At 42.2% G+C, this 17601-nt stretch overlaps 1 protein-coding gene across 1 annotated transcript in view; it reads left to right on the forward strand.

The window, feature by feature from the left end:
• Positions 1-17601, forward strand: part of LOC146868456 (discoidin domain-containing receptor 2-like) — a 445309-nt gene that overhangs the window by 398970 nt on the left and 28738 nt on the right. Inside the window, exons 12-13 of the mRNA XM_085610198.1 lie at positions 14369-14526; positions 16053-16248. Coding sequence (XP_085466324.1) covers positions 14369-14526; positions 16053-16248 — 354 coding nt within the window. The remainder of the gene's footprint in view (positions 1-14368; positions 14527-16052; positions 16249-17601) is intronic.

A 17601-nucleotide genomic window follows, 5' to 3' on the forward strand; every position in this document is an offset into this window, starting at 1 on the left:
ATGCAGCAAAATGGAAACGATTTGTTATATATTGTAACAATCACAATATCAATCCCCTTGGTGCTTCAGTGCAAAACATCATCTGTTATCTCTTACAGCAATCTGGATTAGCCTACACATCTATTCGATTACATTTAATAGCAGTAGCTGCATACTTACAAAACAGACAACACTTATCTCTATTCAGAGTACCCGTGATTAAAGCCTTTATGGAAGGACTAAAAAGGGTAATACCACCAAGAGCACCATCTGTAACAGTATGAAACTTAAACGTAGTACTTACGAGGCTAATGTGTCCAACTTTGAACCAATGCACAAGTGTCAACTACAATTTCTCTCATGGAAGGTTGCTTTTCCTATTGCAATCACTTCCTTAAGGAGAGCTGGTGAACTCCAGGCACTAACTGTACAAGAGCCTTTCTTTCAACTTCACAAAGACAAAGTGGTTCTTCGAACCAATCCCAAATTTCTTCCTAAAGTGGTTTCTGCTTTTCACATCAATCAATAAGTTGAGTTACCCATGTTCTTTCCTCAACCTTATTCTGTAGCAGAACGAGCTCTACACACACTAGATGTTAGAAGAGCTCTACTATATTATGTGGAAAGAACAAAAGATTTTTGTAAGACAAAACAGCTCTTTTTTGCTTTTTCGCCACCACACAAAGGCAATCCCATTTCTAAATCGGGCATTGCAAGATGGATCATAAAATGTATCCAAACGTTATCTGAAAGCGAAAAGAACCTTGACAATACCCTCTAGAGCGCATTCCACCTGCAAAAATAGGGGCTACTATAGCTTTCGTAGGAAATATTCCCCTAGTTGACATCTGTAAGGCAGCAACATGGTCTACACTGCACACATTCACCAAACACTATTGTGTAGATGTGTTAGTGTGGCAACAAGCTAATGAAGGCCAGGCAGTACTTAAAACTCTTTTTCAAACAACTGCAACAGCTACAGGTTAGCCACCGCTTTGAGAGTTTACTGCTCTATAGTCTGTGCAAAGCATGTGATCTACAGCTCACATGCCTCGAACGGATAATATTAATTATCCAGTATGCATCTGCTCTTGATATGTAGAGCTATTGATTCACATGTGCCCACCCACCTCCCTGGGTACCTATACCAGTTTTCTTACTTTACATACATACATATGCATGGACATCTCTATTCTACCTTTACTAACTCCATTCTCACCCTCTGCGGGAAAACAATCTAACAATGGAGTCGATGTCCATGCGCACTATCACCGAAAGGAGGAGTCACCTACCTCGTGACTGAAAAGACTTCTTAGAAGAAAAACAACTTGTAAACATCGGACCCAACACTAGATGGCATGAGTATACAAAGCATGTGAATCTACAGCTCTACATGCCAAGAACAGATGAGTAAGTAACATTATCCTTTTTTAAGGACTGGTCTTTGATGCTTACTTAGTGCTCTGTGCTAGGATCAGGACATCCCCTCTTGATGCCCCTGTGTGTTCCAAAACTGTTCTGTGGACTTTTGCCTTTCTGCATTTATGTTCACGTTTGATGTTTAACCAAGATTTGTGCAAGACAGCGAGGCTATCGGGCCCTATTATACCTCACTTTACATATGTTCCACGCCAGGCTGTATTTTCGTTTCAGGAATGCATTCACCAGGATATAGAATACAATTAATAATTTCATATTAATGTGGACTGCTTATCAAATAGCAAACGTTATCATGAGTAAAATAAATATGATTAAAGAGTTTTAGAATGCTGACCTCAATAGGTGAGTCTCTGTGTGCCGTTCTTGCCCTCAAGTTGTCCTTCAATGTTCAATGTCTAGAGAATGTTGCAATGTCCCGGTCTGTGAAGGTGTCACTCTAAAACAGCCCTCTCAGCTATTTTGTGAAAGAAAGTCATGGGTTGAGTAGAGTATTTAGGGTGGAGTGAAGTTAAAGGTGTGTCCTCATATTTGGCTGCCAGGAAATTTGAAGGCGCATAAGCTCCTTTTGACATGCAAACAATATATTGGCTTTAAGTTATCACTGTGTGTGTGTTTGACCAAGACGCTGTAAATCCTCAAACAAACAAGTAAAACCTAAGGTGCTGCAAGATCTGGTTCTGCCACACGTTTAAATGACCAAATAGAAACAAAGTTCAGGGTTTTGTCTATTTGTTCTCTGTTTGTGATAATACTTGAACTTTGTCTTAGTGCTCAGAAAATAGAATTAGTTCCAACATACCTTACTTTTATCTGAAAACAATAGTCTTCCCATCCTTTGGTCTAATACAGCAAGTAATAGCAAGCAATTTCATACCACTCTTATGAATTTAATCTTGGACATCGGCCATATTTCATTCTTAATATAAGTCTCCTTAGCATTTAACAAAGTTGTGCAATTCTTAGTATTGTCTAGTCTCCAAATGATCTTACTAACCAAGTGAAATGCTTTTAAAAAAAAAAAAAAAAACAATAAGTGAAATTAGCCTGAACCAGAAGTAAGCATAGTTGTAAATATATTGCTGTGACAATTGAAGTCTCCATCATGACTACCAGAGTATCAGTGGTGTGTTAGAAATATAACCCACATGAGATTCCGCAGGTACTGGTAATTCTGGGATGTGGTGTACCATGGAGTTATAAATAATACCACATTAGGTCCCCTGTAGAATGGGAAAAATTTGTAGGCAGAAGGTTCCTTCATGTGCATGCAGAAGATTCGTCGACCACCCAAGAAATCTGCTGGGGCTGACTACTCACTCCTTCTGGACGTTAAATCAAATGGACAGGGACTGCAGCCATGGCAACAGGCATAAAGTGAAAGCAGTTAATGGAAGTATCAGCTAGAATAGTGGGTTGTGGGGATTTTCCTGGCCTCAAGCATTGCATTGACGCAGAAATGGGGGGAGCCACCACTGCCCATCCCCTCACACAAATTGTACATTTCTAGTTAGGATGCAGAGCTTGGTGGTTAAAGCAAGGGATAGGCATGAAACCATAAACATTTCAGCCAGAAAGTCTAGTGATTTGAGAGTGCTGGTGCCCTGGTATTAACTTGTCTCCAGTCTCTCTATTTTTCTCCCCCCAATCACTCACATTTTGCAGTCTCTCTCTCCTTCTGAATTCACTCCACCCTCTTCCAGACGCTATGTTCTTTTCACCTTTGTCTAGGATTTCAACCCAAAGAAAGACCATGTAATCCTCAACTCACAACCCTTGACCATAGCACCTGAGCCTCCTATTTAAAAATCAAGTGTAACAATGGCCACTCTTGACAATTAATGGTGGGAAGCACATCTGCAACTGCTGAATGTTGTTGAGGTGAAGAAACTTCACACATCAATTACCTCAGGCTTTTGGCCATCCTGTTAGCTCTCACTGCCTTTTGTCAGCGCTAGACCTGATAAGGGCAGGCAACATGACCACCATAAAATATCTCCAAACGCAAGGCAGCACTCACTCACCACAGGAATCGGCAGTAGCAGAAAATATTTGGCATGGGAAGTTCACCATCACGTACATTCTGGTGAAGTACCTTTGGGCAGTAGACAATGGTTTTGCAGACCTGCTCACCAGAATGCAGCAACACGTCCACGAGTGGGAACTTCCTCCAGAAGTCCTACTTCTGTACCTTTGCCGTTGGGGGTTCCCCAAGGTCAAACACTTTGCCAATGCCTAAAACGCTAAATCTCAAACTTTCCCTCCAGGTTCCCACACACACAGTCCATTGGCAATGCTCTACTGATGAATTGGTCTGTGTTCTTTCCCTACGCTTTTCCTCCTGTCTCACTTCTTCCATGTGTGGTCCGGAAGTTCCGCAAACATCCCTCTCTCTCATCCTGGTGGCTCTCAAATAGGACAGACACCCATGGTTTTCAATCCTCCTGGAGATATCAGTGAGCCCCCCAAAGAAACTCCCCAGCAGGACGGACCCTCCTGGAGATATCAGTGAGCCCCCCAAAGAAGCTCCCCAGCAGGCCGGACCTTCTTACTTAAAACCAAGGCACCCCAACCCCAGACAGCTAAATCTAGCAATTTGAGTCGGGAGGTCTTTGAATTCGGCTGTCTCAATCTCTGCCAAAAGTGCATGTGCATCCTCAAAGAAGTACTCAGACCCACTATGTGACCTTGTTATGTGGCCAAATGAAAACGTTTGTCCATTACTATATTTCCAAGCCCCTGGTCCCCCTTAAAGCTGCAGTTCAAGATGCCTGCTATCTTCTCCACTGGAGAAAATCAGGTCTGTCTTACACTTCCACACACCTTCACTTGGTCGCTTAAGCAGCCTACTCGCAGAACACTATCATTCAAAATCCCTTTTAAGAAAGGTTTCATGAAAGGACTCAAACAGGTTATGCCACCCAGGGTATCTCCTGTCCCTGTGCAGACAGGCCCTTGACAACTCCTCTCCTGGAAGGTTGCTCTACTAGTCGTTCTAACATTTTTAAGGCGTGTTAGCGAGCTGCTGGCCCTCACTTTAGAGTTCAAGTTCATACCAACAGGATTGTCCTCAGAACTACCCATAAGTTTCTTCCCAAGGTGGTATCCTTCTTCTATCTCAATCAGACCATTAAGCTACCATTTTCTTACCCTCAGCAACACTTAGTGGCAAAAAGGCCACTTCACACCCTTAATTTCAAATGTGTCCTCATGTATTACATTGATAGGACTGAGCCTTTTCACAAAACACAGCAGCTCTTCGTTGCTTTTACCAAATCTTTCATGGGCACACTCTATCAAGGGTGGGCATAGCCAGATGGATTGTCAACTATATCCAAATCATCCTCTACATTAACCCCTTGCATGCCCGCCCCTTTCCCCGCCCAGTGCCGCGCTTTTTATTAGCGGGCGGAGTTCATGACGAGCTGGACTCGTCATGGGCACAGCGCCACCGCAGCCCATGACGAGTCCAGCTCGTCATGGGCACTGAAGGGGTTAAAGCTAAGAGAAGTTTGCATGCCTCACCCATGCTGCGTTCCAATTGGAGAAAAAGAGCCACTATGGCTTTCCTTGGAAATATCCCCATAGCTGACATTTTGTAAGGCAACTACATGGTCCATGCGACACACACATTTACCAAGTACTACTGTGTCGATGTTTTAGCACACCAACAAGCTAGAATTGCTCACGCTGTTCTAAGAACTTTGTTTCAGTCGTCTGCAACATCCACCGGCTAACCACCGCTTCGGTGAGGGGAGGCAGTGGAGGGGGCATTGCTTTACAGTCTATCCAGAACATGTGTATCTACACCCACACATTCTACTAATAGAATATATTGCTTACCCTGTAAGCAGCTGTTTTTAGATTATAGTCTGTAGATCCACACGCGCGCACCCACCTCCATGGATGCCTTCAGTTGTTCCAGATGTACATTCCTGCATTTACGTACCTTAACTCTTTTGTATATAATTTCTTGGATGATTACCCAACTTTCCTGTCTAATTCTCCATCCTTATACTCACCTGCTGTGTGGAAAAAACTCTAACAATGGAGCCGGTGCCCATGCATATTGCTGACTGAGGGAGAAGTCACTGTACCTCATTACACACAACACGCCTTTGAAGAAAAACAAGTTGCAAATGTCTGAGCCCAACACTAGATGGGGTATGCTGACCATGTGAATCTGCAGCACTACACACTACAAACAGATGCTTACAGGCCAAGTAACAAATTTCTTTTTGCATAATACATGACTTCAGTGAAAGAATAAAATCAGCAGTACCATCTGGTATTGTGCAAAAAGCAAGGTAACTGTGCCACTGAGTTGGATTTAGCGGTAGTGTGTGCAGTCATCCTAGTGGGGGGAATGGGTCCTGCTTCTCTCCCTCATATCCTTCACTTAAGTGCATAGATCACGGGTGTGGAACCCTCCGTGTGTAGATGCATCTATATATTGAGGTGCCAGTTGCCTATAAATAAAGAAGAGTTACTCTGAGAGCAAGAATGTCTTGAGCAGAGAGTGAAAACCTTGGTGGGGAGAACCCACAATAATGGGCAGCAACATAGAAGATGTCATTCTGTGATAAAGAAGATTGCTGCAAAAATGGCACTGCAATTCACCTGCTCTTTGTAAAATATTGCATGACTGATAAACTGTGAATACGAATGAGTGAAAGGGAGGAATACTTGTACTTGTGACCCAGCGGGTAGGGCCAATGTATTTCCAATATACCTCATTTTAAAACATCTTATGGAAATTCGACCAGCCCTGTTGGATTCCATAATACTTTCTGTACAGTTCTTATCTGGCAAATAGGGACAGGTGTCCTCCTGCAAATGTTCCTACAGCATCCTGTTGCATCACACTCAGTGGGTCCCAACATTCTTTAAATGTGGCAGGTTTGGGTTAACAATATATTCAAAGCTATTTCCTTTCAGTATAAAATAGAAAGAGGCACACTTCTTCCAGACGTTTGCCTAGAAAAACTTATGTACTCTTTTAGACTGTGTCCATGAGACAGGCAAGAATCAGCTGCACTGGGAGATTGGCAGGAACTCTCCGGCTCTAGGAAATTCTTGTGGCACTAAATTTGTCTCAGCTGCACATGGTTGAGAGGAACTAGGGCAGAGGCGGTGACTCTCTTTGATGGATTACCAGCTTTCCTTTGTTGAGACAACAGGGATTTATCTGATTTCTGATCCTTTTCCAAAGCTGTGAGCTTCAGCTGCCAAGGATTATTTTTTGGATACTGAACAATTATCTTAGAAAGAGGTGGAAGTCATTATATTAACACCTGAACAAACTGAGGTTAGCTGAATCATTTAATTTCTCTTTCAATTTCTATGCCTGTGTCCCCTTCCTCACTGACCCCATCAAGTCTAGACCTCTCTCTCTCTATCTCTCCCTCAATGACAATATTTAATAAATAGATTTCTTTATTTCATTGTAATTACCTGTTAGTACCATATTTTGAGTTGTATTAACTATCTCTGTGTCCACTCACCATTTTACATTTCACAGAGAGGCTGGTCGGGTGGATAATTTAATCGGACTCCCAGTACCAGCCGAGGCTCAGCTAACCATTTCCTTGGGACGTGATTTGGTGTGTTTCAAGCTGCTTCTGTGTGGTGCCAGAAACATGGGCCTACGAGCTTTCCCAGTTGCAATTTGCGAGTCGCTAAATGCTATGTACAGCAGTGTTTGAGACACTGTTAGCGATTCCCAATGGGGTCGCAAATTGCATGTCTCATGAATATTAATGAGGCTGTCACAATTTGCGACGCTATTGGGAATGGCTAGCACTCCCAGGGATAGTGCCCTGCTGGGGTCAGCAGAGCTCCATGTCTGGGACTGCTTTTAAATAAAGCAGTTTTTGGTTTTTAAAAGCAGCCCGTTTTCCTTAAAGGAAAACGGAATGCATTTAAAAAATAAAAATGTAACTTTTCATTTTCATTTTATAAGGGCAGGCAGTGGTCCCTGGGATCACTGTCTGCCATTAAAATGTTTTTGCGCATGCATTCCCAAAGGGGAAGAGGTCCCTTGGGGACCCCTTCCTGTTTGAGAGTGCTTTACTACCCTTCTGAGAAGTGTGGTAAACTGCGATTGTTTTGCGACCGCAATCGCGGAAGGAAAACATTCTTACATAGCTTTTGGAGTCGCAATAAGGAAGTGAACGCCCCTTCCTAATAGCGAGTCTCTAAACCCTATTTTGCGAGTCGCAAATTGTTTGAGACTTGCAAAATAGGGTTGGTACATGGGCCACATGTTTTTGGCAGTCACAAACAAGCCTAAAACCCCTTTGAGACCGCAAAAAACGGTCATATATCTGGTCCCAAATCCACAACAGAAAGTGAGTCTTACTAAATAGTCTTTGGTTTTGTAGTATGAAATGGGTGAGCTGTCCCCTGCATAATTCAAGAGAAGGCTATGGGATGAGTGTAGGTGCAGTGTAATAATTTCATCATATTACCAAAAAAGCAGGAATGCCCACCCAAGGCTCGGCTGAACAAACATTGTTAACAATATAAACATTTAGTCAGATGGTATTCAGCACTATATTAAATATCATAGAATAAATGTAAAGTGTTACCACGTCCAGACAGCACCAAGTGCCAGGAAACCTGGCCTGTGGAGCCAAGACGGCCCTTTGAGGTTAACTTACTTTAAACAGGTTCTATGTGAGATGAGAAAATATGGTTAGTTTAAAGCATGTTTTCCTGGTCATTAATCTTAGCAACATTGATGTGAGGCTTATATTCTTTCCTCCATCCCTGTTCGGAGCTTCTTCATTTTTGTTTGAGAGATTTTAAGATTTCACGAATACCATGGAGCAGAGGGACTCGTTCTTTTGTTTTTCACTTTATGGATAGGCAGTATTGTGTCTAACCCTGTCATTATTCAATTGTCAAAACAGGTCACCAGCATTTCGATAATGTCCTGTAACATAGGATGATTTTCCATAAGTGAAGTTTCTTTGCTTCACCTTGCCCTATATGCGAGAGAAGAGCGCCGGAACAGGAATAGCAGGCTTTATAGGCATTTAGGTCACATTACTAACGAAGGCTATCGCTACATGATCTCGCCAGGTCAACGGAAGGGGGTGCCTAACTCTAAGGAGTTATAGTTAGAAATGATAGCATCCAGGGTATGGCCTGTGTTGTCGGTGGGAAAATTCAAGCCTAGCACTGTCGTTGTGTCATTTAAGGCTATTGTGTCCGCATTCATTTTAGTCTCTAGATGGCAATTTGTATCTCCAAGGATAGTAAGATCAGGCTTGTGAATTATCAGTTCCAGGAGTAAGCAATGGATTGTACAAAATTAGTTATTGAGCCAAGGGGCGGTATATAAGAACTCCTTAAAAGGAATTCATATAATTAATCTAAAAAATAAATGAGATTACTTTGCAATTGGGAGAGTCTATTTTACAGTTGATCCTTTTATCATATCAAAAAACACACATCATAATATGGGAACATTTCATCCTTTACATTTATTGGTTACAATCACTGAAGATACTCGGATAGTATCGGCTAATTTCCAAAAATGCATGAGAGAGGGAGGGAATTCAGTGAACTCCAACTACCTCAAATTAAATGGGACAAAACGGAGGTATTGATATTTATCAAGGACCAGACTTTGGTCCAGCTCTTGGTGGTCATCTGAACTTGGGGCTCTTCCTCTACCAGTGAAATCTGGGAGTAATGTTTGACAATACATCTTTCCTTTACGACACATTTTAATCAAGTCACTGCCACCTGCTTCCATAGTCTACGTATTCTGAGTAAAACTTCCTCTTCCATCCCTGTTTCCTCACATAAGTCAGTAATACAGGTACTGATTGCCTCACGTCTAGATTACTGCAACTCCCTCTGTCTAATTATCATCATCTATTAGACTCTCATTTTGAGTTTACCCAAATACCACTCTATTTTGAACGTGATGAAGAAGCTACACTGGCTCCTGCTTCACAAATGGTCTATCTTTAAATTCTCTGGATGGCCTATAAAGCCCTCCACAATATTGGACCAGAAATCAGTGCAGCAAAGTTCTCCTGGTATGCTCCTGGTCAACATTTGAGATCTGCCAATCTGAGGAATGTTGCAGTACCCAGATTGAGACGGAGTAGAGGTGGTGGAAGATCCTTTTCCCATCTCACTGTGAAGCTGTGGAATTTTCTTCAAAGCGGAGATCAAATCCATAGACATTCACCTTTCCTTCTGGCAATGAGGGCAGACCTGACTCTTCTCCGTATAGATGCCTTGGAGTCTCAATCCCCTAGTAAGCTGGCTTTTTTAAGCCCCAAAACATCTCCAGATATAAGTGCACTTTATGAGTATCTTTCATATCAATACACTGTACCAGTAATCTCAAAATGACAATGGTGCTGGCATGCAGACAGATTTACTGGGCAGCAGATAAAGCATAAGTAAAAACAATGCAGTACTGAACCAAGCCCCTCCTCCCCAAACACTACAGAATGTTTGTGATCAGTTCTAATCTTTGCAAAGGGTTTACTACATGCAGAGCTTAGAATGTAACTAGGGTAGAATAGACAATGTTAAATGCAAGAAGTACTGATACAAAACGTTAGAGTTCACAAAACTGTGATGTTCACAAAGCTTTACGGATACAGACAGTGCTGCTGAAAATGAAGGATCATACAAATACCACCATCATTTAAATACTTTGGCTACTTAAAAGATGTTTGAAATTCTAAATGTTTGTTAACAATTAATAAATACTGTTGCAACCTCTATATTGAAAGTGTGATTGGAACCTGAGAGGCAAATGGATTGTGTCTCTAAATTTATGCATGTACCTGGAGGTTCAATAGATGCACGCCAATGCTAATCAGAGCAACAGCCTTAGAGTGTACAATGCTCTCAGCGGGCCACAAATATGTTAAGCTAGCTTGTTAGTAAATGAGATGCTGGACCACCAAACATAGAAGATCAAGGGGTGCCTCAAAGAAATTTGCTAGCATATTAAATGTTGGTGAAAGGGAAGAATGTGCTCACCGTGGTAGGTCACCACTGTGCCTCGTGGTAAGTGGTTTGAGGACTCTTAATCAGGGGCAGTTTCTGCGTTTGGCATTGTGCCCCTGATATTCTGCCCCCATTACATGTAAACGGAACGCTGTCAACAACACTTAGCATACAATGCATTCTTTTTTCAATTTGGCCCGCCCCGCGCAATTAGTCTTCAGCAGCGGCATCGGTGACCCAGAAGGGGGTGGGGCTTCAGTCATAGACTGACAGCACATACAGGTGGTGGCGTGGGTGGCAGTGAGTGCACGGCACAAAGTGTGTATGTCGGGTTGGACAAAGAATTTCTCTGGCCAGCCTGACACGTGCACTAGAGGCTTTGCTCCGGCTGCACATTAGGAGAGCGGGGTTGATCAACGCCGCAACCCCTGGTCTCCTAATGAATGGCAAATTCACATTCTCAAGCCACTCCTGGTGCTGCTTTCATGCTGCGCTACAGCAAGGGACCAGCGTCTGGCTTGACGCTAATGCTTGTGTTGTTCGATGATGTGTGCATGTGACCCAAACTGTTACCTCCGTCCTCCTATAAAGCACTCCAAATCAGACACGAGCATCATCGCCGCCTCGCCTTCTCGCATGGGGAAGAAGGGCTCTGTCAGGACAGACGCTGGACAGGTGGCTGTGAGAGAAGACGGACAAGCACTGCAGGTCAAGGGTTCTCTTTTTATTTCCAGTAAAACTCTGGGCTTTCCTCGTCTGCTTCCTGGGGTCCATGCCCCTCTATGGGCCCTGGGGCTGTTATGAATTCGGCAGAGAAGACCATGACCTAGTTGATCACATCGGGGGTGTTGGAGTCGCCCAAGACCATCTTGGGCCCGAGGCGTTTCTGCAGTCGTCCCTGAAGGTTGGGGTGGTGGTGTGCAGACTACTGGACCGGCTGCTCCCCGGCTCAATAGACATAGTTAGTGAATCACGCCTCCCTCTCATGCATCTGTGCAATGGAGCTAAATGTTATCTCGATATACTGTGTTATTGTGTGATTGTTGTTTAAATCCGTGGCTGTGGTTTTCCCACCTTCTGAGATGATCGGACTATAAATAATACTTGTGCACCAGTAGACTTTGCAAACGCAGATTCAGTGTAACTGAGTGACACGAGGGACTGCAGGGCTCACTTGAGGCTATGACAGTTACCCTCTCCCCAGTCAGCAGGGGGGGAATGCATTTATTATTAATAAGTCTACTTTTGCACACATTCTAATTGTAAATTTATTCTGTCTTCCAGGAATCTAAACTTTTTTTTAGAAATATATATTTGAAAACTCACAGTCGTGTCTTGCATCTCTCTCGCTCTCTCTCTCTCTCTCTCTCTCTCTCTCTCTCTCTCTCTCTATATATATATATATATATATATATATATATATATATATATATATATATATATATATATATATATATATATATATATATATATATATACCACAATAACACTGGACAAGTCGAATTTGTGCAACAGGAATGCAGACATATAGATATTTGTTGTCAAATCCTTCGGGGTGAGTTCATTCTATATAAAACTGCAAAAAAAGGTGATGGGGGATTGGGTCTTCTGGCATGTCAAATATTTACTTGACCTGGCATTGTTCAGGGACCCTGTGTTGGTGATGGCAATTGCAAGTCTCTTCTCCACCCTGTGTGTGAATACGGGCGACTCTTCTTCAGAACATGGATGCCATGGCCATCGTCATGCATGTTTAGAGCATTCAATTCAACTCCATCCTCCACCATGGCTCTCGCTATTGGTTTTATTGTTGGGTTCGTCAGTGGGTGAAAGGAGCAGCAGACGTTGGTATTGCAAATTTTTAGTTTTTTCACATGAACTGGTATTTTCTTGCCCATCGCTGGACAGTGCGTAGTATGGGGTCATGGTTCTCTGTATCTCCCACAATCGACAGTTCTTAGTGACGTCTACATTTCTCATCTTGGGGGTCGCATATTTTATGAGCTGATTTAGAGGTTCACTTTTGAATAATTACATAAGCCATATCTCTTTTGGAGACCCTCCTCTTTCTTCACCCCAATTAAAGCCCACAGTACAATCATGAGACTTCCGCGCAGTGAAACTGATTATTTACAATGCATGAATCAGAAAATCGCTGGTAACGAGTCCCACACATAGCACTTTGCATGCCATTTAATGATATTGAAGGGCATTTCGACAACATAGATTCAGGCAGGAGAGGAGTGTGATCAGCATAGAAGGTTTCAGAGGTGTTTCATTACCACTCCTCACCTGCGAGTATTCTGAAATGTTCAGAAAGACTTCTTTAAGATACATAAATGACGTCACAAAGGTGAGTAGGGCTTTTAATTATATGTACTTTTATTATGTGTTCGGCAAATTATAGTCCTTATACTAGGCATTCTCTGCTCAGCTGCCTTGGCAATGTCATAAACCTTACCGAGGTGATCACAAGCATCACACTTGAGCGCACGATGACATATGTTAAGGGTGACTTGAAGTGCATGTTTCTGTGTCTGTCTTTGGGATGATGTGATCATATTTCCTATTCCCTGAATGAGACATACATTGCCTTGTACGGTGTCCTACTGCCTATGTTTATTCCTTGCTGTCTCATTGTGTCCTGTCCGACAAATCACAAAACTCGATTTCCTTTGTAAAGGTATATCAATAAATGAGAAAATCTGTGTGGTAATCCGCATTGTTATCTCAAAGTCTGTTATGAATTCCTGTGGTTATAGTGAATAAGCCGCTACCTACATCATTATCATATAAAAACCTAAGTGCAGGGGCTCGGTTGAACGCTCCAAGAGCTTCTTTGGAAGGAGGTATGTGTATTCCATCCAGAACAGCCGAAACAAAGGTACCGCAAGAAGAAGCAATGGATGGGTTGTCCTCTCTGGTTAGCACATATCCGCTATCTTGTACAAAGTTATTCTAACATTATGGTAAACCTGCACCAACATTTACAGGTAACGTTAGCTAAATAACTAGTGGCTTACAATGAAAAATATATTCTGCAACGTCCTTAGAACCATTAATGTTCGCCAAGACTTTGATAATAATTTATTCATGCCTGTGTTTGCAATAGGTCATACCAGTGATAACTATGCCTAATGTTTATGAACACTATATTTAATAAAGGAAAAACAAGCATGAAGGGGCCCCATCAACCCAGTGTTTCAACATCAATTTACATGTGGAGGCCGGTAGGCAGCTCTCATGGGTGCAACTAGGCACCCCGAGTAGCTGTCCTCTCAGGTCTAATTGGGAAGAGACCAATGGAAATATTCTATATTGGGGCACACCCAAGGCCTGACACTGAGAACAATAATCTGCAGGATGTGGTCTCCCTGGGGATTAGAGGCCACAGAAACTGTTCTCAAAAGGCAAAAAGTCCACAGGGAACTTTGGTGAGACACTACAACTGCAGCTTTTTCATAGTGTTATCTGATACTGAACCCTACAGGAGCAATTGCTGATAATCAGAAACGTTTGAACAGAGCATGATCTGATGTTGGTAGTTAGAACCCCGCAGAGTTCTTTTTAACAAAGGTGTAGGGTGACATTGCAACCTGCGTGTGTTGTCCCGCCCTATCGTGGTGTGCAGATACATATGTGTTAAACTGCCTGGGTTTGTTCTAACACCAAATATGATGTATGCCATACACCAGTCTTAGGGCCTGATTTAGAGTTTGGCAGATGGGTTACTCTGTCACAAATGTGGATATCCCGCCCATCGTATTACAAGTGCATTATATCCAATGGCACTTGTAATATGCAAACGGTATATCCGCCACATGTGTGACAGAGTGACCAGTCTGCCGAACTCTAGATCAGGCCCTTAATCTGTTAATTGGGAGATGCACTTTCTTGTTGTTTACTATGCAATTTCCCTATTTTGGGCCTCTGTTATACTGACAGAGAATTAATTTTGCTCTTGCAGAATCGACATCCCCTTTCACCATCAGCCGGCCAGTGGATAAACCCGATGAGTCCAACACATCCATTCTGATTGGCTGCCTGGTGGCCATTATTCTGCTTCTGTTGGTTGTCATAGTGATAATCCTTTGGAAGCAGTATATACAGAAAAGACTGGAAAAGGTAAGAGTGAAGGAAGGAGCTGGAACACTATAGGAGGTATGGGATGCAATTTGTTATATCGCTTGAAAATAACCCAAATGGAGACATGCATCCAAATTGCACATAGAGAATGCTAAGATTATTCATACAAAGCGATTAGGGACTTTGTCTCTTCTTCATACCTTCTGGTTTTATGTCGGACACCAATATGGCTTTATTGTTTATTGGTTCAGTGTTATGCTGAGGTTGCACCGTTTTTCTATCCCTTCTATAGATGCACCTCCACATGGCTGTTGATTAACTGATAAGTAAAGCGTTTGGACACTTCTTCCAGATAGTGCCACAATTTCAGTTTCTCCTTTATTGTTTTCCTGTAGACAGTACTGCTTGTTTCTGTTGTAGCGTGGTTTCTCCCCTTCTTTCTTTGCATCAATACTCTCCCTTCTGTTCAGCCTGAATGACTGGAGAATGTAGGATGATGTCACGGAATGTTGGTGTGTGGTCTTGGTGAGAGCGTCAGTTGAAGATGAGAGGCTGAGCAGCAGGGAAGGGAGAGCATTGATGCAAAGAAAGGGAGAAAACACGCTACAACAGTTTCTCTCTTCCCTCAATGAGGCTGATTTTCCTAAAAAAAATTGAGTTTTTTTCATACAATTTGGAAATATGCCGTCCCGCCACTGGGCCTTGCCACTCTACTTAACACCTTGTCGACCATGTTTCTTGTGACAAGTGCTGTTTCCATAGCAGCTCGTCGTGTATCATACACAGCGATATGTTATGAAGTGTTATATTAAGGTTACTGATAGAGCACAAAATTAATGGATCCTGTTGTTTTTGGATGTAAAGAAGCAGACAGGAGACATACAGAAAATTGAAACAGGTTTGCTTTTTCAGCACAATAGAATTGGATGTTATAGGTGTCTAAAATACACCTGTGAGCTGATTTTGTCTACTCTGCACTAAATAGTTTCAACAATCCACCTCCCCTATTTCCAACCATTTATAATTGATCTGAGTTAGACCTATACATTTTCTATAACTTCACCACCAGTCTCATCATGTAAAACAGGCCACCAAAATTGAGGTGCAATGTAGAAAACAACGATTGCTCAACTCTAGGTGATGTATAATTGTTGAGTTTATTCTTAATAACTATGTCATTTAAAAGCTTCAGCAGGTCAATTCATCCAGTTTTTCTCTCTAGTTGAAAGACTATGGCCCCAACGTTCTGAATGACACAATAATACAGACATGGAGATTCTGGATGCTTCTATGATATTCCATCTCCTTGGCAACAAGTACATGTTGCCATACAGAACACTTCCCTTCTACTGTTGAAGCCTCACATTCATTTTTACTGCTAGTTCAATTTGTCCAGGGTGAGCAGTGGGAACACACTGGGCTTCCGATCCCATTGCAGTGGTATCATCATATTTCAGACATTATGCACCTGTGAATAATCAACACTTTTCAGGACTCAGAAGGGATTTCATGTGTGGGGAGCTCTTCTTTATGAAAAATGTTCTCACTTCATACTTCTTCCATAGGCACCACGACGAATCCTGGAAGAAGATGCCACAATCCGTTTGTCCTTCTACAGCTACAGCATCACCAACAACCAGACTCAAATCCACCAATCGAATCCCACCTATGAGCGAGTCTTCCCTTTAGATCTGGACTACCAAGCACCAATTATGCCTCCTCGTAAACTTCCTGAACTCTCTCAGAGTGCTGAGGACTCTGGTAAGTATCAGCAGCCACTGCACAGTTGAAGAGGGAAAGGCGAAGATTGACACGATGGCTCATAGTACTACCTCTTATAGAGAGTTTGAGTCTTGTGCACTTAATCAAATCTTAATAATTTGATATGCAGATACCGCATAGTGCAATGTGGGACAGGCATTATGACTAGCAGTACTGTCCTACATCAAGAGTTTGAGTCGTGAACACCTTACTCAAATAGAGCATATTAGTTATTTAGCATCCTGGTATAGCGTAGACTACTGCTTTTAAAGAAAATAGTATGTGTACTCAAAGCAGACTTGATGGAACGGTATTCCTAAGAACAAAGAGCCACATGTACTAAGCCATTTTACAGTTACAAATTCTGCAATTTGCAAAATTAGAAAATTTGTAACCACAAAATGACTTTTTTATATTTACTTAACTCATTTTGTGACTCGGAAGAGGCTTACCGGATCTCAAAATCGGTTTAGAAATGCACATCAGATTGCAATTTGGAGGGGTATATTTAGTGCTTCCCTTCCAAATTGTGACCACAATTCCAATGAAAAATTTGCAATATTTTAAAGACAATTGTAACTTATTCGCAAAAGTGTAAGGGTCCCTTTGGAACTTAATCCACTTAATGTACGTTGACAAAACATCTGTTGGGAGTAAGCAGTAGTCCATATGGAAATTGCCAAATCTCAGACAAACTTTTTAAACTCACCCCTGCTTTCTTTTAAGGGAACAGAAGAATTCCAAGAATTCATTAAAAGTAAGATTTGTGAAAATTTACAAAGGGAAGACTGCAGTGAGTTGGAGGTTGGGTCAATGAATGAACAAGCACCTGGTGGTAGACCTCACCAACAGCATTTTTATGCTGACAAATGAGTCTCTAACCTTAAGTAACCTGTTCATGCAGCACAGAAAATAAGAAAACGTTGCTTTAAAATTAGGTTATGTGACTAGTAGCTCTGAGCTAGGTAACTGACATTTTATCTCCACCAGGCACTTGACACATTCACAGGCCTTCATGTGAGTATATACTCACTGAGATTAGAGCATAACCTCCATGTTTCTAATGGGTACATCTAACCACAAATTCCTCACCTTGGAACATTCCCCAGGTGCCTAACGGGATCCGGAAACATTTTCAAGCACTGCTCCTGAACGCTGCATGGTGGTGCTATGCAGCTCCATGCTGGCTCCATACAGCTCTGGAAGTGTCTCTGGGGAGATTTATATAAGTGCCACTCCTGCCACTGACTTCCATTCCTTTCTTTCAACATCTTCCAAAGCAGATCTGGACTTCTGCTCACACATTTTGTCAGCCTCCTGATGACTAATGAAAATCAAACAAAATCTTGTGTG

The sequence above is a fragment of the Triturus cristatus genome, chromosome 1_2 (assembly GCF_964204655.1).
Source record: "Triturus cristatus chromosome 1_2, aTriCri1.1, whole genome shotgun sequence".
Lineage (NCBI taxonomy): Eukaryota > Metazoa > Chordata > Amphibia > Caudata > Salamandridae > Triturus > Triturus cristatus.